The sequence below is a fragment of the Mus pahari genome, chromosome 5 (genome assembly GCF_900095145.1).
Source record: "Mus pahari chromosome 5, PAHARI_EIJ_v1.1, whole genome shotgun sequence".
In the NCBI taxonomy this organism is placed as follows: domain Eukaryota; kingdom Metazoa; phylum Chordata; class Mammalia; order Rodentia; family Muridae; genus Mus; species Mus pahari.
In genome coordinates, this window is record NC_034594.1 from 106,860,397 (window position 1) to 106,884,741 (window position 24,345).

Genomic DNA, 24,345 nt, shown 5'->3' on the forward strand with positions numbered 1-24,345 from the left:
CAAGAGTGCATTTGCGAGCCCCTGTGCTTTTTCTCCTTCTTGGGTTCCAGGCCTAGTTCACTGCACCCTGAAGCTATTTCACTTCTTTTGTATTGTTAAAACTTGTTTATGGACTAAAATGTGATCTATTTCAGTGGAAGCTTCACGGAGGAGAGACAAACATCTATTTTGCAGCTGTCGAGCAGACTGTCCTGCAAATGCCAGACAAGTCCATCTGATCTTGGGTGCAGTTAACTCTGAAGTTTCTTTACTGACCACAAGTCTAGATGGCCTATCTATTGATGAGATGGGATATTGTGGTCATCCACTACTATTGTATCAGGAACCAACTGTCCTTTTACACACCTACATAAAGTTGCTCTATGAAATGGGAAGCCCCAGCATTCAACGCATACATTTTTACAATTATTCCCTCTTCTTAATGGAGTGTTTCCTTTACGAAGTGTGTCGTGGCATCCTTTATCTTTTGTATTAGGGGCTTTCTGGTCTACTATGCTGGGCAGGGTGGAGTCTTTCTTAGTTTTTCTTATTCATCTATTCATTACAAGAAAATAACATCCTCCGCTGGGTTCTCTTGGCTGAGACTGTATTCTTCTTTGTGTTCAGGATTTCTTTAGCATTTCTGCAGAGTGGGTTGATGGTTAAGAATTACTTCAATTTGTGTTTGTCTTAAAATGTCCTTACCTCTCCATGAATTTATTTACTTTTTAAATACTTAGCAAATGCAGGATATGCAGGTGCCATGCGTCTATCTGGAGGTCAGAGGGAAATGTATAGGAACCGGTACGCTCCATCTACTGTGTGAGTCCAACTCAGGGTGTCAGGCTGAACCATATCTCCAGCTCCTCTACATGAATTTTAAAAGATAATTTTGATGGATAGCAATTTTGGTTGATAGTTATTTTACTTTCAATGACTGAAGCAGTCACTGAAAGAAAAAACAACCCATGCTTTCTTGGTCATTTTTTAGGGTTCGTATGGAGGTCTGATGTTATTCTAATGCCTTTGTAAGTTGATATTTTTTTCTCTTACAGTTTGACTATTGTTTCTTTGGGACTTTGGGCACCTTGTCTATGTTGTGTTATCAATCTCTGGTTATGGCTATTTGGGATTCTAAATGCCTTTTCTGATTGTGCTGACTAGTTTATGGTGACTTGACACAAGTTAGAATCACCAACGAGGAGGGAGTCTCAAATGAGAAACCGCCTCCCTAAGACTGGGCTGTGAGCAAGCTTATGGGACATTTTCTTAATTAGTTATTGCTGTAGGAGGGCCAGCCTATTGTGATGGTGCCACCCTTGGGCAAGTGGTCCTGGGTTTTATAAGAAAGCAGGATGAACAAGCCAAGGGGAGCAAGCCAGTAAGAAGCACTCCTCTATGGTCTCTGAATCAGTTCTTGCCTTTAGGTTTCTGCCATGTTTCCTCTCCTGGCTTCCATTGATGATAAACAATGATGTGGAAATATAAGCCAAGCAAACTCTTTCCTGCCCATGTTGCTTTGGTCATGGTGTTTTACCACAGCAATGGAGACCCTGACTAAGACGTCTAGATTTACAGTTAGATTTTGGAAGTTTTCTGCTATGATTTCATTGGGTAGACTTTCTATCCTTTTAGTTTCTATCTCAGCTCTTTCTATTGCTTCATGGATCCTTAGGTTTATCTCTTTATTGCATCTCTGGATTTTTTGGAAGTCATATTATTACTTATAAAAAGAGCTTAGTGATGTTAGTGATATGTTTTAATTTAGTGATGATTGCTTCTTTGACATTCCCTTCTATTCCTGATAGTCTTCCTTCTTCATGGTATATCTGTTCATGGTTTCCAGTGTGTTATTTTTCATTTCAACATTTCTATTTGATTAAAAAAAAAAACACCAAAAAAAAAAACCCCCTAAAACTAAAATCCAGTCTGTTTGTGCATCCCTGTTGCTGACTTTTTTCCTGACCTCTTCTTCTGACTCCTTCTCTGTATTGCTGGCTTTCATCTCCTGATCACTACATTCATCTGCTTCTTTCCATCACCTTTGAGGTCACAAATCAGCTTACATGAAAACGTTTGCATCTTTCATCTGTAATTTGTTAACTTCACGTCTCTGAGTTCAGAATCTGAGGAATTACACTCCTTCACAGGAGAGGTGCTGGTGTGTTTGTTCATGTTTCTTGTGTGTCTGAGCTATGACACACACATCCGATGGCTTTGATAGCTCCTCCAGCTTCATTTGTGTGTCTTCTTATTGGGTTTTTAAGGGGTCAATTCCTAGTACCATCCAGAGAGGATTCAACAAATTACTGGGATAGCAACCACATCAAGCCATACTTGGCATAGAAATATACTTGATATTGGTTAAAGCTCATGGATGCATCATGAATGTCTGTAGAACAGAAAATGGTAAAATAATGTAGTATGTGCTATGATGTTGAAAATTATTTAAAGTATATACAAAAATAATAAATGGATGAGATTAAAAAAGGGGGGAAATACATGGAATCAAGGTTAGATCGAAGGAAAGACAAGGAAGAGCCATGTCTAGCACAACGTCATGAAGATGGAGGGGAAAGAACACAGTACACAGATACAGGATCACCAGGGGAGAAATCTGTAGAGAAGGTGAGATTAATGTAAGAAAGGGAATCAAACAGAACATAATGTACTGTTTCAGGCAGGAGACATTGCGGGGTTAGCAAATTACTTGCTGTATAAGCACCCGGCCTGACTTTGATCTCAGAGTCCACATTAAAAAACCCCCACAAAAGGGAGGGAGAACCTGTTGAGACCATATCCAGAGATTAGGCATGGCCCCCCAGTTGAAGGATGGGGCCATCCATCCATCTCCAAAATTTTAACCCAGAATTGTTCCTGTCTAAAGAAAGTACAGGGACAAAGAGTGGAGCAGAGACTGAAGGAAAGGCCATCCAGAGGCTGCCCCATCTGGGGATCCATCCCACATGCAGACACTAAACCCAGACACTAGTGCTGATGCCAAGAAGTGCTTGCTGACAGGAGCCTGATAGAGCCTCCTGAGAGGCTATGCTAGTTCCTGACCAATACAGATGCAGATGCTCGCAGCCAACGATTGGACTGAGCACAGGGACCCCAATGGAGGAGTTAGGGGAAGGACTGAAGGAGCTGAAGGGGCCTTATCTGGCATCAATGGGAGGGGAGGCCCTTGGTCCTATGAAGGCTTGAGGCCCCAGTATAGAGGAATGCTAAGGCAGTGAGGCTGGAGTGGGTGGGTAAGTCGGGGAGCACCCTCATAGAAGCAGGATAAGGAGGGTGGGATTGGGGGATTGCAGAGGGGAAACCAGGAAAGGGGATAGCATTTGAAATGCAAATAAATAAAATATCTATTAAAGAAAATGAGAAATATTTGACAAACCAACTCAAGTTCAAATCCCAGCAACCACATGGTGGCTCACCACCACCTGACACCCTCTTCTGGTGCGTCAGAAGACAGCTACAGTGTACTTATAATACATAAATCTTTGAAAAAAAAAATAAGCTGAAGTAAAAAAGATTCCTAAAAGTGCAGTAATAAAAAGAAAAAGTGAAATACAGGGTTCGGGGGAGCAAAGAAGTTACAGCAATTTCTTCCTGAGGCTTTGAAGGCTAAAACCCACCAGGTTTACTGGGTTTGGATTTGGGGATCAGCTGCTGGGAACCCTGGTCTCTTCAGCGATTTGCACTGGTGTTGAGCTTGTTCTGAGAGAGGAAGCACGCCTGCCAGAGTTCTCTACACTCCGTGGCTCCCTTCTCTGCACGCCATGGGCCTCTGTTGGCCACACCTAACTTTGTGGTCTGTGGGCTGGGTTCTTTCACACCTCCGGGCTCCACAGTTCATGTACCCTGGGGTGGAAAATGTTCTAGCTGCAAGTGTCTCCCAAGGTCGCTGAGTGGAGGCAGAGGCATGGCACCTCACTACAGGCAGCCCCGCCATGTTCTTTCCACACCTCCCAGAGTCAGCCTGCCTGCTGTGGACATGGGTGTATGTCAAGAGGCCAGATGGAACAGACGGGCGTTTGCATTGCAGAGATTGATCCACCCGCTGGCCTCAGGCTCAGGACTCCACAATTATTCTGAGTTGCTAAGGTCAGCTGCCGGCCCTTAAGGGCGAGACTACCTTACTCTATACACCAGTGTTACTCAACCTGTGGGTCTAAAGGGGTCATATATCAGATATTCTGCATATCAGATATTTACATTGTTGTTTATAACAGTAGCAAAATCACAGTTATGAAGAAGCAAGAAAATAACTTTATGGTTGGGGGTGTTACCCAACATGAGGAACTATATTAAAGGGTTGTAGCATCAGGAAGGTATAGAAGTGTGCTGTACACACTTGGCCACCATTTTCATCTTGCCAGCATCAGGTGCTGTCCTGGCTGTGTCTGACATACTCCTCTTCCCCTGACTTTTCTCCTTAGCCGCAGCACACTGGGGCAGCTTCCTTCTGCTGCCTCTGAGTTCCCGCCCCACTAGTTGGTATCCCTGCTTACATTTTCCCAACTCCTTAAAGAAATGAATGACTAGACGTTTAAAAAGTAAAACAACTGGACAGAAAGAATATAATGAGACCAGCATCATCAGATCAAAGGGATCCTGGGACTCCTCTCAACCCATCTGGACAGGACTGTTTCCCCCCAATACTTACGTTTTGTTTTTTTCTACGTTCAGCCACAGTCTTCCACACAGTCACCTAACACTGTCTTTTAAGTGGCCTTTGTTAGAGAGTAAGACTTAGATCCATCATTGGTTAATAACAATAGACCAAATAACCTCCTAAACCTCACCTACCACTCGAGAGTCCAAACCTGAGTTGAGGCTTCAGTGTTCAGCTTCTAAACTGGGTTCTAGAGTTACTCGGCAGAAAGCAAAGGTTAGGGAAACCACGAAGAAGCAAAGATCTCTAAACACAGGGACTAAGCACAGGCTCTAGGCTGCTTAGCCTCCTGCTCTGTCAGAAGAATAAGGAAGGCTTTCTACTTCCGAGATGCCTGCAGAGGAAGAAATGCCAATGAGCCATTCACCTCCTTCACTTTGGGGACATCTGGCTCACCAACACAGTCTCTGAGGGGGGCGGGAACAGATGGAGTGGGACAGCAGCTTGACTCACATTGCAAAGGCTCTCCATTCACCATCCACTGCACGGTCGGCTTCGGGTTCCCATTGGCTCGGCATACCAGCCTCCCATCTTCCCCAGGAGCCAGGATCAGGTTCTTGGGCTCATCCAGCCAGTATGGAGCAGCTGAAAGACAAGGCAGGCAGAGGTAGATGACACAGGCCAGGCAGGAGAAGCCAGGTGGGCTCCTGTGGGAGGGCCACCCCCCAAGTCCCAGCCCTGATCATTCACCCTCAGGAAGATGGCTCAGCCCAGCCTGCAGGTTAGCTGAGCCCACAGAGCAGAGTCTGCGTCTTAGAATTCTCCAAAGGGTGTTTAAAAGGCAGGGTGCTCGGGATCCAGACCTACTGCAGCTGAGCTGTCAAGGGACCAAGCCGCTGAGGCTGAGAGGTCAGGGACACTGCGCTTGGTCACACCCTTTGGGATTCTGTTGTTATAAGACTGGAAAGTGGGCTGGTGAGATGGCTTAGCAGATAAGATTACACTGACTGCTCTTCCGAAGGTCCTGAGTTCAAGTCCTAGCAACCACATGGTGGCTCACAACTATCTGTAATGAGACCTGACGCCCTCTTCTGGAGTGTCTGAAGACAGTGTACTTACATGTAATGATAAATATAAATAAATCTTTAAAAAAAGAAAGAAAGAAAAGTCATCTATTTAAAAAAAGAAAAAGAAAAAGACTGTAAAGTCCTGAACGTTTTTCTTTTAGGTACTGAACTCTGGTTAGAGTCATTCTTGGCCGTTCTATTGTGAACATATGGATTTTTCTGAAAAAAGAAACTTCTAGATTAAAGGCTCCAAAATCTTGTTACTCACCAAAATGAATGAGAACACACGTGTGTGTGTGTGTGTGTGTGTGTGTGTGTGTGTGTGTGTACAGTGCTGAGGACAAGGACATACAGTCAGCCAACTGTATGCGTGTGTGTGTGTGTGTGTGTGTGTGTGTGTGTGTGTGTATGTACAGTGCTGAGGACAAGGACATACAGTCAGTCAACTGTATGCTGAGAAGGTTGTACTCAGGCTCAGCTCTCGATCTCCCAGGCTGCATGTAGCCCGGGCTGAGTAATGACCCACACAGCCTGTCATCTAATGGGGACCCACAGGGACAGGAGCTCTAGTGTCGAGACAGCTTAGGTGAGCTGTATCTGCTTTGCGGGGAGGAAAGTGGCTTAAAAATGATTTGTTCCATGGTGACTCCCACCCTGAAGAAGCAGCACAGTGCCATGCATACGACACAGACAGCACAGGCTAAGACGACACAGCACAGATGGGAATGCAAAATGAAAGAAAAGGCTCTGGGATGGATCTCCCTTGTAGAGAGAGCCCAGAGCTGGGCAGACACCATGGTAAATTGCCTTCCCTCAGTCTCCATGCCCACGAATGTGTGCAGTTGCACACCCAGGAGTGATACCACCATGGCAGCCCAGTACTGCCATTAGCCAGGATACTGGAAGTTCCCCACTCCCTCTGCCTCCCAGCCACAGCAGGAAGGGCGTCATGACATTTGTGTTCAGGGCCGGCAACATAATCATAATGAGAAATACACACAACGTACCCTTTACTCTCACCGAGATCGTGTGCCGGATGCTGCCCATCTTGTTGGAGGCCAGGCAGAAATACTCCCCAGAGTCCTCTTCGGAGACATTGGTGATGCGCAGAGCCTTGTTAAAGTTCTCAAACTTGGCCTTGTCAGATGGGAGGTCCCCACCTTTCTTGTACCATGCAATGTCTGGTGTTGGGCTAGTACAGGGATCAAGCAGAAGGCAAAGGGCCCATTACTGAACATGTCTTCTAAAGAGTCAGACATCCAGACATCCTAAAAGTGGACATGGGCCCAGCAGGGAGGTGGATACCCTCTAGTACCTGGGCTCTCCTATTCAGAGGAGGCTGTCTGGCCACAGGATCGCCACAGAAAGGCAGAGCTAAGATAGCATGTCATTCAATGCATCTGCAGCAGGCCTTTTTCTCTTTTCCCAAAACAAAGACAACCATAGTGGGATGCCAATGATAGACATATAGTGTTCTGCTCATGGTCCTGCTTGCTTTCCCCTTTTCTATATACTGGTCTGCCTACAAAATGTGTGGATTGATGCCCACCCACCCTTCAAGATCAGGGCTAGAAGATGGTACGTACACCCCAGAGGCAATGCACTCCAGCAGCAGGTCCATGCCACGTAGAACCATCTGACTGCTCGATGTGCCCTGGGGATACATGAAGCTGGGTGTTCTTTCTGCAACTCCTCGGGCTGAAACAGGACAGAACAAACTTCTATGAGCCTCCAGTCCAGGTGTGCCAACACTATTGGGATAGAGAGAAATGTCATGGGCTGGAGAGATGACTCAGAGGTTAAGAGCACTGACTGCTCTTCTGGAGGTCCTGAGTTCAATTCCCAGCAACCACATGTTGGCTCACAACCATCTGTAACAAGACCTGATGCCCTCTTCTGGTGTCTGAAGACAGCTACAGTGTACTTACATATAATAAATAAAATAAATCTAAAAAGAAAAAAAAAAGAAAAATGAAAGAAAAAAAAAGAAAAAGAAATGTCATCACCACTGCTCGGTCCTTCTAGCCCAAGCTACTCCAAGGATCTGGGTGTCTTTAAAAGATGTGTTTGGAAGCTTGGGGGTCCTCTGCTCCACCAGCACATGTATGCAACCAGTTCCAGGTTCTGTTGAGAGGAGCCCAGAAGCCCTTCCCTTCCTCTTGGACAGGAAGGGATTATGGAGTATTGAGAGGTCCATCTCTGGCATCTGTGTTGGGATGGAGGGGGCCCTAGGCCAGATCATCTCAGCATCCGTCTATCCTCCCCTGACAGGGACATACATGGAAGAAAGAGAAGCCACAGGTTGGGGACATAGGACAAGCCACCTGCTCTCTGGGACTCTGATAAGGAGCTGGGATGAAGCAGCAAGCCCCCAGATAAACAGAATTATTAAAGGCTTAGTAAAGACACAAAGAGAATAAACGAGGAGAGATGACTAGAATGCTGTCTGGGGCCAAGCCCTCTCTGGCTCCTCACTCTTGACTGCATGAGAGATGGGGTGGGTACAGGTGGGGCGAATGGCAGCCAGGATGGGGGAAGGTGGCCAACCTTTCAACTAGGTTGGAGCAGCCCATGAGATAGGCAGAAATCTTCCACACAGATGTTAGAGGCTGGGTGGTCTACACACCGACACTGTCCCCCATGGAGGGGGCCATGGCAATCAGGGTGCATCCATGGAGAGTGTACCAAGCCTTACTTGTTTCCTATACTCTTTGTACAACTCCATGGAAATGGGTAAAAGAAAAAAGAAAAAAGAAAAAAGAAATGTTCAACCAGAAGTCCCAAGTCAAACAGAAAACTGGATGAGGAACGACTGACTGCCTTAGACACATGAAGACTGAAAGATGAATATAAGCCTGAGACACCTCAGGCCGTAGGCTCAGCCAGACAAGTGGGAAGGAGGGGGCAGGCCGAGCTGCTAGGAGCTAGGAGCCCTGGGGGATGCCTGGAGATGGAACAAGGGCATCCATCTGGGCTTAACTGCTGCTGGTGGGGTGAAGGTTGCCTGGTGGGCATCCAAGCTTCTTTCTCTTCATTAGCCATTGAGAAACATGTCACAGAATTTATCTTTTTTCAGAGGAAGAAACGTTAAAACACACACTGAGGTATTTGGGCTCCTGGCACAACAGAAAAGATGGCATATGGCATGTGTTCAGGAAATATTTGTGGAGCTAAGTTAGAGGGGGAAGAAGAAATGAAAAAGGAGGCAAGAGTTTACCCCAACAGTCTCATCTATCACACCAGCACACACACATAGAACAGTGGCAACTGCAGGGTTAATCCATTAAGCGGTTAGTCGGTTACTCTACACCTGCAAACCTAGCAGCATCCAAGCTCAGTAACAAAGAAGCAACAGCTTCCTCCCATCACACAGTCACAAAACAAACAAAAACAAAAAAAAAAACCCAAACAAACGAACAAACAAAACCCCACAGTCATGGGCACCAAAAGGACAGAAAGATTCCATGGTTCATATCAAGTGGGTGAGTCTGTCCAGAGTTGTGAACCCCGTAATGGCATGGAAAAGACTGCATCTCAGTCACCACACTCATTCCCCACAAGAAAAGTCTACAGGGGCCAGTCTGTGACCCTCTGGACACTTAATTCACCCCACAGCCTGCAGCATGAACCCTCACAGCATACAGCACATCATGGAAGCAGTGAGGATGGGGAACAGGACGATTATTAGCCCAGAGCTCTGCTCTGGCCATCATGACACATAGGAGTGTGACCAGAGAAAAGCTACATACAGCAGCAGCACACAGAATAGGGTGTGGGGTACCAATCCTCAGAAGTATCTTAGGGAAGAAGCAGCGACTGAAAAGCAAGCCCCGTACAAAGGAAATGAAAGATTACCCTGCAAGTCAGAGGGAGCCATCACCGCCCTGTGAGTATTTAATAAGGGCCAAGTACTGTGACTGGTTGGTCTGCAGCGTCAGCATGTTTAACCCTCACAATGAATGTTACCACTTGTGTGTTTTTAGAAAGGAAACTGAGTTTCTATGAAGTTAACAGACTTTGCCCAAGCTCGCAAGTTCGCTGTTTTGGATTCTGGGCTGTGTTGCCATGGTTGCCTCTCAGTCTGAAGCTGGAGATGTTACTTTGTCCCCATTTCTCACAGGCAGTTTCGGAATGTTTCCAATAACTCCAATCAAAGAAAACCAAAATCCCAAGGCCAAGAGGTAAAAAAGGGCGTTTGGTCCTCTGTGAACTGCTCTGGTCTGTTTTACTAGTCTCAGCATCTAAGATCCCAGCTTTCCTTGGAAGCATCTGATAAGTTCAGAGCCAAGAACCTGGAGAGGGGATGAAGAGGCCCAGAGCATCTCCACTATCCAGGGATACGGGAATCCCGCACATGGTGACTAGTGGCTTTGCAGGGGGACAAGAAGGCTGGAGCTGAAGGGAGGTTTTGAAAAATGTCAGCTGTGCAGGAGGGAGTCATGAAAACTTAAGGTAGCGGATCTGGCTGGTGACCTTGGGAGCCTCTGTTCCCAAGGGAGGGTGCCTGGTTTCTTTCCTTGGAGGAAACAGGCACCAGTTACTACCAAGATGAAGATAACTATTGAATGAGGCTCTATGTGGTGAAAGCTGTCTCTTTAGTAGGACAGTTCTTTTCACACTGGAGACAGGGATGCTCTGCTCAATTCCAGCTCAGGCTGGGTCTACCCTGATACAGAAACAAAAACAAAAACCCCCAGGATACAGATGCCAAGCTCAAACCTGCATAAGTTCAAGAAAAGCTGACAAAGGGTGGCTCTTGGAAGCCGAGGCACAGAGAGGACTCATGGATCCCCAGAGCCAGATGGTCAGTCACGGGACATTAGGTCACGACCCCACTTTAATCAAACTGTCTTTAAAGGGTCAAATGAGAAACAGTTTCTGGCTGGCTTCTACCAAAAAAAAAAAAAAAAAGGTCAAAAGTGTCGACAGACTTAGCTGTTCCCTTCACCCAGTAGAACATGGCAGCAGAGTATGGTTCAAGACCTCAGATGCATCTGGGGTCCTTTGCCAAATGCAGCATTCAATGGCAGCTGGACGCTATCCAGTTCTCTCAGCTGCTGTCCATTCTCAGAACTGAGAACCAGAGACACGTGAAACAGGCTTCCTGGCACCCCATCCATCTTTCTGGCCCCTAAGTAGGGCAGGGGTGTGTGTGTGTGTGTGTGTGTGTGTGTGTGTGTGTCTTGATGTAGAAACATTTGATGTGTCTTGCTATTAGGAAACTTCTGTAAAATTAATCTGAATCCTGCCTGCAATAGTCGCAGCCTCTGTCCTCACCCAGTTCTTAGCAGAGCTGGAAAACGGGGTGGTTTTCCTTTCTCTGACGTACACTAATGTCTCTCCCTGTGGAGTAGCTCTCCTCCTGTACGTGTGCCTGCCATTCTCTCTCGGGCTTGTCTTCAAAGTCTCTGAGTCTTCCTTAATTTAGAAACAGATGGCCTACATACAATCCAGTCCACACAAAACTTTCTTCTTTAAATCCAACATTGGGTTATATATTAACATTGTCAATGTGTACTGCAGCTTAGCAGCTATGGGTCACGATCCACTTTAACCTTTACAACCATTTTTGAGGCTAGTAATCCCCCTGTTTGGCAAAGGAGGGAATCAGAGTTTTGAAGCATTAAATCAGAGTTTTGAAGCATTAAATGGCTTGCCTAATGTCACCTGGTGGTATGTCCTGGAGACTGGATTTGACTGGAGGCGGTGTGGCTCCAGGTAAATACTGTAAAACACCTGCTTTCTGGATGGAATGAAACCCAAGTGCCTTTCTCTGCCAATCAGAGGGGCGGCAACTTCTGGCCCAGGTCCAGAGGATGTCAACTCTCTGTGCAGATCATTAGAACAGGGTGGCCCTAGTTCTAGAAAAGAGGCATATCATATTTCGAGCCAAAGAGAGGTATGTACTAGACATTTGTCGCTGACGATGTTCCTTGGCTTGGAGCTCTGTGGACCCAGGAAGAAGTTCCTTACTTTCTTGGTTTTTCTTTCTTTCTAAATCCATCAGCTTGGTTGTCCTTTGTTAACTTTACATCCTCCCCACAGCTTCAGGCTATGCCAGCCCTACCCTGGTGGGGACCGAGGACCAAGGCTCTGTCTCCACGTGAGCTCTGTTGGTTTCACAGTTCTGAGTGACTCTCGTTCTTGTCTAAAAAAGGCTGACCTCTGGAGCAAAGCTGGGTTATAAGGTTGAACTCACTCAGCCATCTTCTGTGGATAAACAACTTTACATTTCCCTGCCTTACACAAAGCAAAGAACTTGAGCCACGTGATCTCTGAGGGCTCCGATGTGTTCTGGATTTCAGAGTACTTCCTACAGTAGATATTTGGGGTTCAAATTAGAAAAAGGCACATTCCACAGCAGCGCCAGTCGACACAGTGGTGGTTGGCTCCATTGCCTTGAAAACAAACAGCCCCCAGAGTCCAACAAAGGCTGCCTCCTTGGGCAGTAAGTCTCAGCGTGGTTCTTGCTGCTTGGTGCCAAGTTGGAACCTCTGTTTCCCCTGGCTCGCATTTCTCAGCCCATCCCCCACTCCAGACTCTGCTCATTGCTGATATGAGCAACCTCAGTAAAGACATTCCTATCTCTCTGAGCTCCCAAAGATCCCCTTGGGGACCTGAACTCAGCTCAGAAGCATAATTGATAATGGGACCAGCTGCTCTGTCAGATCTAGCAAATGCTGAACCTAATGGCTGCTCAAGGAACACGAGGCATTCTTAAGCCACAGTGAGGGGAGACTCAGGTGTGCCCATAGCCGGTTCTCCCATTAGTCAGACCCAGCAGACAGCTGTGGCTCATTAGAACTATAACTCATTGTGATCGTGCCACGATTTGCAGATGTGGCTGGTGGGCACTGGGCTTGTATGTGCTGTCAGAGGAGAGAAAAGACACAGATGTCAGGGACATGGCTGGACAACTTCATTTATACTTACCTGGAGAGAGAACTCGGACCTGGATTCTTTATATCATTTTATAGAGAAACCTCTTTTTTTTTTTTTTTTTTTTAAAGATTTATTTACTCTTATTGTATGCATATTTTGCCAGCATGTATGTCTGTGCACCATGTGCACGCCTGATTTCTGCAGAGGCCAGAGGAGAGTGTTGGATTCCATGAAACTGGGTTACAAATGGGTCCAAGTAACCATATGAGCTAGAAATTAAACCTGGGCCCTCTGCAAGAGCAGTCAGTGCTCTTAACTGCTGAGCCATCTCTCCAGCTTTCAAAGAGATTTGGGACCTGCCTGTGACAAAGTACTCTCAGGGGGAAAAAAAAAAATGAGGCTATAAAGCAGGCAATTCAAACCCAGACACTGAAGAGTCAACACAACAAAAGCAGGCTGTGCTATTTATGCTACCAAATAGGAACCGGATTTCCTGTCTCCTCCTGCCGGTGGACTCTCAACTATTCTCAAATAGCCTCTGTGACAGTTAAATCTGAAATGTACCCCTGCCCTGGCTCATGGTTGGTCCTCAGCTCATGGTGCTGAGGTTGTGGTGGGTGGGAATGTTCAGGAGGTGTGGCCTAGCTGGTAAAGGTGGATAGCCAGAGGTGGGACTCTGAAGAACATCTGGCCCTCGGTTCCTGCTTTGCTTTTTGCTTCCTAGTCTGCTGTGATGTGAACAGCCTCTCCAGCTCCTGCCAATAGTGATGGTGTGCCTGCGTCCCACCGTGGTAGACCAAAAGGCTCTGGGCTGTAAGCTGATGCAAATCTCTCATCTCTCAAGTCGTTTCTCAGATATTTTGGACACAGTGATGCAAACGTCCACTTTCCATCCATCTGTCACTGACCCTTAAGTCTCCACTGGGTCCTTCCTGAAGATCTCCCTTGCTTGAAGCCACCTTCTGAGAATTCAGCAAACGGAGACTTGCACATTGGAGGAAACCCTTTCAATGGGAGCCCACCTCAGACTCCCACTGACCACCTTGCCCCAGGTGGACAGTGTCCTGGGTTGTTCCCTTTGGCACCTGGCCTGGCCAGCTGTCCACTCTGCCACCCAGCAGGAGTTAATGTCACAGTATCAGTCAAGTTAGCCAAAGTGGATTAGGACAGGAGACGTTACTCCCCGGACTCACCACTATATATGTCAGGGTGGTTTCTTAAGGACGAGTCATTATAGGGGTTGTCTGCAATAAACAAAAGAGGGTGAGCAAACAGGGAGGCACGGAGCAGGTATGGGCACGGACACGAGGAGGGAGAGAACGGAAATGCAAAGCCACATCACAGCTTAGGAGAGCGCCAGTGGGGGTTGCAAAAGAAAACGACACAGCTGGAAAAAGGGGACGCACTTGGCACTTGGTAGCATCAACGTAAAGGAGCTCAAAGAAAACAAAGTGGTTAAGTCCTGCAAAAGAAAGCAAGAATAAAATGAGATTATTTCGAAAGTAAAGATATTAGGCTTGAGTTCTGCCTGGTCCATCTATACTTTGAACAAATGAGGTAAGAATTAGTGTCTTGCAGCATCTTGTAGCTGGCTCTGAACCAGCGTTTCCCCAGGCCCCCAGGACTCCGCGTGAGACCAGCTAGAGAAAAAGGAGTGTTAGTGAAACCCGCGGAGGATAGCAAAGCCTCCCTGGCAGCAAGCTAAACTGCAGGGGGTAGGTGTGCGTGCGTGCGTGTGCGCGCATGTGCTCGTACGTCCGACCATGCGTGCAACCAGGTGGCCATCACTGTAGACCCTGACAGAGCTCTGCTGGGAGACCCTGGCGGAGGTTCCTAAAGGAGAGCAAGATGAGGGGATGAGTCCTCTGCCTGAGACCCAGAGCTCTCTGGAAAACACAGGGCAGGAACTTTATTCAAAAAAAGCAGTATCAGTTGCCTGCCACTCCGATGTAAGTGACTAAAGAAAGGCCCTGGTCCTTCAGTCTTCAATGAAGACATTTTGGAACAGGACACATAAACATACCTCTGCCTTTAAGTCGCTGTTTTACTCTCTACCCACCCCGTTTGAGGGTTCAAGTTCTGACAGTACCCACAGGGGAGGGAGCGTGCTGCTGACTGACTGGAAGCCAAGCAGACAGCCTGAGAAGCCAGGACACAGTCCAACTTCCTAGGGGAGGCCAGGGGCTGTGTTAGAACATTTGCATATTTGAAGACAGACAGATCAAATCCCATCTCAAACAACTGTAAGAGGGCATGAGAGTTCTTTTCTGGGCCTGGCATTGAACTGCGCCCCCCCCCCCCAAGTCTGCTTTATAGCCAGCAATGGGAAGATTGTCATGTTCAGAATCATTTCTGATAATGTGGCTGTTGAGAAAGACCTGGCTGCTCTGCAAGTCAATTTGGATGGATGGGGGCTGGAAGGTGGGAACTGGTCCAGAGTGGAATGAAGGGGTCGGTGGTAGCAGGTAGTGGGGCTGAGGCAGTGCCTGGGAGAGGTTCTCTTTTTCCTCTCGGGGTGGGGCACAGTGGCGTGCTCAGCTAAAAAGGGGCTCCTTCTCCTTCACTCCCATGCTTTATCTCCAGGTATAACGGAGCCTTTCTCTCTTCCAGGGGAGGAGCAACGTGCCAAGCTTGCTATAGTTGTGGAGCATGTGTAAGAGATTTAGGGAGCCTCTGTCCTTGAGGAATGCCATTTGAACACAGGCAGGAAGTGTAGGGTTCACTCCTCTGTCCACCTTGGGAGATACCCTCCTCTCTAACCAGGATGTCTCCTGCTATAGAAGTCAGAGTGTTAATGCTTGTCCCAGTATGGACAAAGTCGCACGTCTGTCCTTGTCAGTCTGACTCAACCTGATTAGCTTTTACTCCATTCTAAAACAGATTGAAAATAATGTTTAGGTTGTCTGGGATTTTGATATATACATAGATATGTTAATATATGCGTATGCCTTTCACCTCTTCCTTAGATGCAATTAATAAAAATAGTGTAATAAGACTGGTTTTTGTCCCCAAAGGCAAACTACAGGCAGACAGCTTGGCTTCCCACTCAGACCTGGTTCTAAAGGAGGGAAAGAAAGCCCTTGCCCTTTCTAGACAGGAAAGTCAATAGAGCCCAACTGTGCTATTTTAAGAAACTGTGCCCAATTCTAGGCTGGCTCAGCTGCCCAGAACTTGTTTCCAGCCAGAGCTGCCCTTGGGAGGACTCCAGGAAGCTGGCAGCATTCTGTTCAGGTTACCAAGAAGGGTTCTTGTCACTTGGAGGAGAGAGTTTCCAATGGGACAGGCCACTTGAAGTGAAGCAGAGACAAGTATCCCTCACTGACTTCCTCTAGAGCAAAGAATGCCTCTGGAAAGTTCCATAGCTACGTGTCATTTAACCTGAACAGGCTCCCAGGCTCTGCCCAGAACTGCATGGCACCTGGCTCATACCCTGCAGCAGCAGACTGACTTCCAGCATCACCCTTTCTAGGTGGACACGAAGGCTGTGCAGGATCGTCCTTCTCTTGCCAGCACTGTTCCTCCTACTGGTCCGTCCTCATTGCCAGCCCTGTCCTGGCTGAGGCCACTCAGAGGTCCTGGGCTGAGCACACTGTCCTCCTTCATTCAGCCATCTGGCAGAGTCACCTGAAGTATACTGAGGAGGCACAGCAGGCAAATCAACTTCCTTTCCCAGGAGTCTCCTGGGGATGGGTCCAGGAGTCAGAGCCAGGGACTCTGCAGCATCCAGCAGGGCTTCTTGCTGGGCTTTGAGCAATCCCCTGGGCTGTCTGTCCCGTTTTGGCTGACAACACCCACTGGTAAAGACAGATCACAGAGAAGAAGGCAGGTGATCAGAGGAGGGGTAAGGGTGTTCAGGGGGAAAGAATAGCAAGAACAGAAAACAAGGGAGAGAAAAAAACAGAAGAAAGAAGAGGAGGAGGAAGAGGAAGAAGAAGATGATGACAAAAGAGGTAGAAATCACGAGAAGCAAACTAGAGGATGATGGTCCTTACAGACGGGCATTGCATCCCTGAGGAAAGGATGAGGCTGTGTGGACACCACAGTGCATCTGCCCATCACTGGCATAGACTAAAGAGGCCTCCCAGTACTGAACAAGGTATCTAGGCTTTTCTCCAGGGGACTCTCCAGGGCTGCATGAGCCCCTGGAAGCAGGCCTTGGGAAGCTGAGGCTCAGCCTCATTCTTACCTGTGGTACCTCTAGCCTGGCTTCCTTACAATCCTCACCATCTACAGCACAGGTCCGACAATGACATTCACAGTATGAGTCAGACAGATTAGAGACTCTTTAGAAGGTCCTCTTCAAGCCGTGTTACATGTCCATGGTGTAAATGAACCCACGCAATATCCTGAAGAAGCTATGGGCTGCCTAGCTGAAGCTCCTGCCTGCCTTGTCCTGGTGTGCCTCTGTAGGGAGCCACTGGCATGTAGTGGGTCAGGGAACTCTAACTTCTTTAGTATTAGTCAGAAATAATAAGGGGATAAAACTAAACCCCACAATGTGAAAGATAAATCTGCAGTTTGTAGATACAACACCTCTGGGTGGGTCAGCAAATTCACATTACAGAACCAGACACAATTTGTTCAGTGTGTCCACTGGTCCTACTATCTTACGCACTGGCTTTCTCCTGGAAACACAGGCAACCAATGACTAGAAGTGAAAGACATGAGTTGAGTGCACAATAGGAATTCCTGATGTGATGGTCACCTAAAGTCATCTCTAACTCCAGAAACTTTTGAATGTGTGCTGAGGGCCCCAGAGAGTCCAAGCCTGTTGAGGTAAGATAGGGCTGGACCTCAGTATATGGCTTTGAATTCCTACCAAAGTACAAACACTGGCTTAGCGTAGGACTACATTTGACACAAGGATTCTGCATCCTCAGATGCTGCACAAGGCAACGGCAATGTGTGCTCTTAGCGACTGCGCCCTGTGGTCCCAGTCCTAAGCAGAGTCTCCACTTACTGGTGAGGACCTTGAGGGTGAAGGGATTCTTCTGCTGAATTGTGTGGGTGAAGTGGAAGCGCGCGTTGCAGCTGTAGTCGGTCTGCATGTCCTGCAGCATGACGTTGGAGAAGTACAGGTCCCCGTTATGACCCTGGGAGACACGCTTGTCCTGGGTGATGGGCTCCATGGCTGTGGGGAAACAGAGGAGTGACAAGAGGTTAGCAGGCACTCTTGGTGACACATCACTGCAGTTCAGGAGACCACACATCAGCTCCTCCTGATGCTGCAGCAGGGTGCATGGAGGGCATGCAGGGGTGCATTCAAACCCAGATGGACACGCTCACTTCGCCCAGGTTCTGTGACCACAGTTTTCCAGTTCCTGCTCATGTCACAACCTGACTGGCCTCAAGGCCAGAGGGAAAACACAAGCCTTTGCCTGTTCCTTGAGTCAGGAATCGAGTGCGCACACGCCACAGAGAGCTCTGTGCGGCCAATAAGCAATACTCTTTCATCTTTATTCCTCAGTACCCAGCTGATGCCAGAGCACAAGGGCTTTCACTCGTGTGCTAAGTACAGCTGAACTTGGCCTTGCTGCAGTTAATCAGAATTTAGCCGTCATCAGTTATAATATGGACTTTTATTTTGTTTACCCTCAAGAAAAAAAAATGCAGTTTTCGATTGTAACTGTCAGATGTATGGCAACTGATGGTCCACACTGTCAATTTGATGAGGCCTTCCAGGGTTAGGGATAGTGAACTGCAGAGCAGAGAGTGAATGTCCTCAGAGATATGGCTGTGTGATGTCAACACGGCAGGTTTCAGGACCTGGTGCTAACCAAGGATGACCTATACTCCTGGCTGGTCTACTTCCTGTCCCCACGGCTTCCTTTTCATATCAGTGATACCAACTGATATCCCACAACAGGTGCTCTGCTCTTCAAACCACTCCTCAGAGATCTGCTGTGGGCCTACTATGTGCCAGGTCTCATGTTCCAGGGCTTGGGAAAGAAAGACAAGCCCTCAGTCCAGCAGGAGAGAAGAGCAATAGATAAGCCGTTGTAATGTGGTGTGGAGAGGAGTGGATACTGAGGGGAAGGGTGGAACTGCAGAGGGGGCCTTATCTTCTAGGGGGTCCCAAGGAGAACCCTGAAGTCTGCATATCTGTATCAGGCACAATGACAAATCTCCAAGTCCTGCGGAGCTGGAGGAGCTGGAGGAGCTGGGGGAGCTGGGGGAATGTGTCTGAAGGCAGGAAGGATGTGAAACCTTCCTGGAGCTGAAGGTGAGGGGGAAGGGCTGGAGAGGCAAAAGGTCACAAAGGTGACTGTCACAGGTAAAGGAGTCTGGGCTTGTCCTGAAGCAAGAGAGGAGCCAGTAAAAACATGCAAACAAGGCTACCTGATTCCGTTCTTAAGGCCTAGGGAGACTGTGGACTGGGGAGATGTTAGCAAGGACAGACAGAGGGGAGGGCCATGAGGTCCGCTAAAGGGGTGTCATGGATATAACTCAGAAATAAATGTAATGTAACAGGTGAGAGAAGAGGGTAAGAACCGACCAGCTGGTAGCCAGCCTCCCTTCCCCACACGTGTGAGGAGGAAGAGAGGGACTGTGGCAGTGTACAGAGTCTTCTCAGAGCTCTGAAGCCATCCTGCTCATGACCACACAGTAACATCAACCTCTCTCCACAGCTGTCTGAGTCACGTGGTCATTCATATCTGCCTCTCAGAAGTCGGTCTCTGGACTCAGAGTGAGCCCTGCTGCGAGCTTCCATGCTGCTGTGCCATCTGCAAACCAAGGCAACTTAAGGAATGCAGTTTTATTTTGTTGTTTATTTGGTTTTTGCTTAAGAATCCAGGCTAAGTCAGCCATGATGGCAGACATATGAGGCAGCTGGTCACATAGCATCCACAGTCAGGGAACGGAGATGCAGGCTGCTCTTTGGCTAGCAATTAACCTACCTAGAAATCCCTTACAGACAGGGACTCATCTCCAAGATGGTCCTAGAGCCTGACAAGTTCACAATCAATATTAACCATCCTACCCCCCGACCAATCCATTAACCATCCTACCCCCCGACCAACCCATTAACCATCCTACCCCATGACCAACCCATCCACTGCACCTCTGGAGCTGGGTGCCCAGAGAGGCCAGGCTTCCACACTTACAGCTGCTCATCCAGAAGATGACGGGGGACGGGAGGCCGGGTGGGGGGTTGCACTGCAGTGTCAAGGGAGCGCCCTCTTGAACCACGACGGGGTCTAGGTTTTCCTTGGGCCACAGGGGAGATTCTGGAAAGGAACAGAAGAGGGTGAAGTGTAGCTGACAGCAAGAACTGGGCAGGCTCAAGACAAGGGGAAATGGGAGAATGGAGGGAGGCAAGACATATGGAGTGGCCCTTGAAAAGAGGGAGAAGCTTTCTGTGACGGTGGATGTTCATCTTCAGCTGCCCTCTCCCCTCCCCTCCTCCAGGGCTCAGATCAGCTGTTAAGGTTGTACTAACTAGTCTGGAAGTTTCCTATCTGGGAGAGACCCATGGAGGGCAGGGCCTCTTGCATGCCTCCCACCCACCAGGGAGCCAGCAGCAGCCCTGTCCCTGGAACTCACTGGACACCTGCAGGCGGATGCGGTTGCTAAGCGCAGTGCCAAATTTGTTCCGGGCAAAGCACTGGTACTCCCCTTCGTATTCCTCAGGCCGCCCACCACTGCGGAAGTCGATCACCAAGGTCCCAGATCTCCTCCTCATAGACACTCGTGGGTCCTTGGCAATGTTGAAGAATCTGCTGTTGCGAGTCCAATGAAAACTGTGGATGACAGGGGCCAGGCCAACCATAAGTAAGGGCTGGAATGGGTCGGTTTCTAGTCCCCACTCAATGGCAGACTTCTACTCCACCTCCATGCCAATGGATCCAGTCCTGGCTGGGCAGAGCCACCTGATACGCTTGGGAGAATGCAAAGGCCCAGGTCAGGTCTACTGGGACCACGCATACTATGAGCGCTATCACTAGCTAAGGCTGACTACAGTTGCAGGCACTCAGCTTCTCTGGTAGGTTCTGTTCTGTGAGCACAGAACTCAGGGGTAGTCAGTGGTTTCTTAAACAAACCAGTCAAACCCAGCGTTAGTGACTTTCTTTACCTTGTGACATTCCTAATCTCTTCCTAGGAATGCAAGGTTGCCACATCTGCTCTGCCATGCCTTAACAGCAGAATTTTCCCTGAAGCCAAACATCATTGGCACAGGCTGCCCTGTTCCTTGTTTGACAAGAGCTTCATGAAAACTCTGGAACAGCAGCATGGGACCAACTGAAGGGTAGCTTAGACTGAACTGGCAGGCTAAGGAAATAGGGCTGTAAAGAGCCTAAAAGGCTACTACCGGCCTAGGGAAGGGTCCTCCTGCCTGGTATGTGCAAGCATCTAAGTTCCACTCTTCAGAGGAGGAGGAGGAGGTGGAGGAGGAGGAGGAGAGGAAAAGAAGGGAGGGAGAGGAGGAGGGAAAGATGAAGAGGAAGGAAAGAGGAGGAAGAGGAGGGAAAGGAAGAGAAGGCGGCATCATTATCATCATCGTCATCAACATCATCATCATCATCATCATCATCATCATCATCATGTCCCTCAGCTTGTCACTGAAGCCAGCAGCACACATTCTTGGCTCCCTGTGCTGACATGGTAGAAACACAATAAGACGCAGGAACCGTGGTGGACACTCAGAATCCTTGTCCCCCTCAGAGAATCCACGTGGAAAAGACCAATCTTGTTCTCAGCTTATCATCCTTGGCTTGACTGCCTCCCACGAACCCAGGGCCAGGGCAACCCCCCCCCCCCACTGCACTGTCTAAGACACTCTCCTACTCTGAGACCATAACATATGATTTAACATCTTCACTTTGCTACGATGTATCATTTGGCAGAAAGAGAGCCAGCTTTGGTAGACAAGGAGTGGGTCTTACCAAACCCTGTTCTACTCCTGGTTCAGTCAAGCTGGTGACTGGCGGTGTAGGCATTTAATGGCGGTGTTGGCATTTAAAATCTCCCCCTCCTCTCAGGAAGACACTGGCTCTGCCAGAGGAAGAGGAGCAACTGAATAAGACCATGTAGCAGCACAGGCCAGTCTGGATAGGACAGGCTTCTCCTTCCTGTCTACTGACTTCTTTGAGACAAGCAAAAAGACAAGCTCAGAATAAAAGCCTCGAGTTAGCTAGGAATAGGGACTTCCCATAACCTGAACATGGGGTGGATGGTGGTCACCCAGAACAGTCAGAAAATAACATCTAGCTGGGTCCAGCGGCACATACCTGAAACCCTACTACTTAGGAGGGGAGACTGAGGCAGGTGAATGATGAGTTTCAGGCTAGCCTGGGGTACACACTAAGATTCCAGGGTCTCACTGCAACAGAATCAAGCCATTTAACACCTTTGAACCTGGTTTCCTTATGAGATAAATTTCCCAATTTGCTGAAAGTGGTAAAAACACCATAAATAGAAAGGCAATTCTGTGGTTTGTTTGTTTGTTTGTTTGCTTGTTCCCCTCCGGAGGTGGAAATAGAGGCTCAGAACTTTGAAGCAGCTTTCTCATTGACCACACAGTGACAGCAGCCTCAGCTCAGCTGTTTTGAGCCACACTGGCCACTTCACACCCGCTAATCAAAAGCGAGCCCTCCTGTATGGGACCTGGGGGGTGTCAAGGCATATTCTTTGGATGGATGAACCAAACACTTTGATAAAGAGTTGTTGTGCAGGGGCTGGTGAGATGGCTCAGTGTTAGTAAGAGCACCCGGCTGCTCTTCCAAAGGTGCAGAGTTCAAATCCCAGCAACCACATGGTGGCTCACAACCATCCTTAACAAGATCTGACTCCCTCTTCTGGAGTGTCTGAAGACAGCTACAGTGTACTTACATATAATAAATAAATAAATCTTAAAAAAAAAAAAAAAGAGTTGTTGTGCATCTACTTATGTGTGTGTGTGTGTGGGGGGGGATACATGTGACCCTGGAGGCCAGATGGAGCAGATCCTTCTGGAGCTAGAGCTGCAGGTGCCTGTGAACCTCCTGAGAGCGTTGCTTGGAATTGAACTCAGGTCCTCTCCAAGCAGAGTGCTCACCCCCAACCACTGAGCCATCCCTCCAGCCCTGGGCTGAACTCTTCAGCTGCATGCCTTCAGATCAAGATGGGGTAAGTGACTCTTTTCAATGATGGCTTTCCAGGCCCCTCCCCCTCCACTCACCTGGGGGCGGGGTTGCCTTTAGCTTCACATTCAATCAGGATGTTATCTCGAGGGTCCACGATGTGGTCCTTCACGGACTGCTTGGTGATAGTTGGCGGTTGGGTCACTGCAATGGAACCCACGTGGCAAGGGTCAGAACTGTGGAGACCTACCCTGACCTTGGCTTCGGGAGTAGCTAAAGTCAAGAGCGTCAGGTGCCACCTGGGCAAGTGGGCGAGCCAGCAAGCATGAGAAGTGCCCTATTCTAAAAATGCAATGTCTTAAACAGGCTTTTAGGACAGGGATGGATGTCAGAGTCTGAGCACAGGAACCCCTTTACAGAGCTCCAGCATCCCTCTAAGCAAGTGAAAACCTGGCTTTCTTTTACCCAAGCTCACATCCCAGGGCCCAGCACACTGCCCAGGGCACAACGGTTCCTGCTAAATGTGTGCTGGATGGATACAGGAATAAAACCAGCTATGATGGTAGAACTTAGGGCTGCGATGGTTCTGAGCCATGAATCTCAACAGATGGCCAGACTGTCCAGGCGAGAGCCAAAAGAGGCTTCAGTCCCTTAGAGTTTCCCAAGGGCTTCTCTGTGTACTGACAACCTGGTGTTCTGCCCAGGGGTGCAGTTCCAGTCACCAGCAGATGAAGGAGCTGCAGTGGCCAAGGAGAATCCCAGCTGCCAACTGGAGACCTTCTTCTGACCACCTGCCTGCTCCCCTTTCCTGGGGAAGTTCTCTTCCATTGGTAAAGGACTCACTGTAGGGCTCTAGGCTGGATCAGCACTAGCAGGCAGTGAAGAGGCCACTGACCTCAAGCCCAGCCTTTTCCCCGGCCTTTGCCCCACCTCCCACCTCCCAGAGGCTCAAGGGCACAGAGGCACACCAGGCACTTACGCTCATTCTGAATGCTTGCTGTTAGTTCCAGTGGGTTAGCATTGGGAGGGGGAGAGAAGGAGAACAATGTTATTGCACACAATTGAGCAGCTGTCTCTCGGGTGTCCTCTTGCCCTAGCATGCAAGGCTGGGGTGGGGCAACACAGGGACAGCACTGGGCATGGGGGTTTCTCCCAGATGCAGAGCCTGGCAGAAGAGCCAGGCAAGGCAGAACAGACATAGCAAACAAATATTTTGTGGAAAAGGTACTGTATCCACATAGCGGGTCAGGACCAGTAACCAAAAGGAGATGTTACCAGGCAAGTCAAAATGTCCCCAAATGACAACGTTGCCTGAAAGAGACTCTTCAGGTGCTTCTGGGCATCTCACCCCATTGAGGGATGGGAGAGCGTTGGTGCGTAGGGTCAGCATGGAGGTGCTGGGGACTTGAACCACTTCTATGGGACAAAGGCCCAAAGTGTAGAAGCTCTGAGGGCCCCGCATCTCACTCCCTCACCACACTGCTTCTCTCTTGCACGAAAGCATATTCTACAGAAATCCTGTTTCTGAATGACGGAATGCGGGTATGAATGACGGAATGCAGGTACGGAGCCGAGTCCACTGTTCCCTCTTGTGTCTCTCACAAGCAGGACAAAGAGGTAGGCTGTACATAGCCTTACCAGCCCCGTCTGATCCCACGAACCCTGGACAGGTGCGTTCTCACTTCTCGCGCTTTAACTAGCAGATGAATCACCCTCAGCTGAGGCTCTGCCTCAGAAG

The 24,345-nt window shown here is 48.5% G+C and overlaps 1 protein-coding gene across 20 annotated transcripts in view; it reads right to left on the reverse strand.

Moving 5' to 3' along the window:
• Positions 1 to 24,345, reverse strand: part of Nfasc (neurofascin) — a 173,911-nt gene that overhangs the window by 46,502 nt on the left and 103,064 nt on the right. For 8 of the 20 annotated variants that reach the window (XM_029538288.1, XM_029538299.1, XM_021199194.2 and 5 more), the window contains exons 4-11: positions 23,587 to 23,604; positions 22,706 to 22,811; positions 20,092 to 20,288; positions 19,653 to 19,775; positions 17,507 to 17,677; positions 7,251 to 7,362; positions 6,672 to 6,856; positions 5,111 to 5,242 (exon numbers count right to left, since the gene is read on the reverse strand). In XM_029538288.1, coding sequence (XP_029394148.1) covers positions 5,111 to 5,242; positions 6,672 to 6,856; positions 7,251 to 7,362; positions 17,507 to 17,677; positions 19,653 to 19,775; positions 20,092 to 20,288; positions 22,706 to 22,811; positions 23,587 to 23,604 — 1,044 coding nt within the window. Of the gene's footprint in view, positions 1 to 5,110; positions 5,243 to 6,671; positions 6,857 to 7,250; positions 7,363 to 13,739; positions 13,791 to 17,506; positions 17,678 to 19,652; positions 19,776 to 20,091; positions 20,289 to 22,705; positions 22,812 to 23,586; positions 23,605 to 24,345 lie in introns of all 20 variants that reach the window. The other 12 variants (XM_029538300.1, XM_021199196.2, XM_021199195.2 and 9 more) reach the window with 3 other exon arrangements.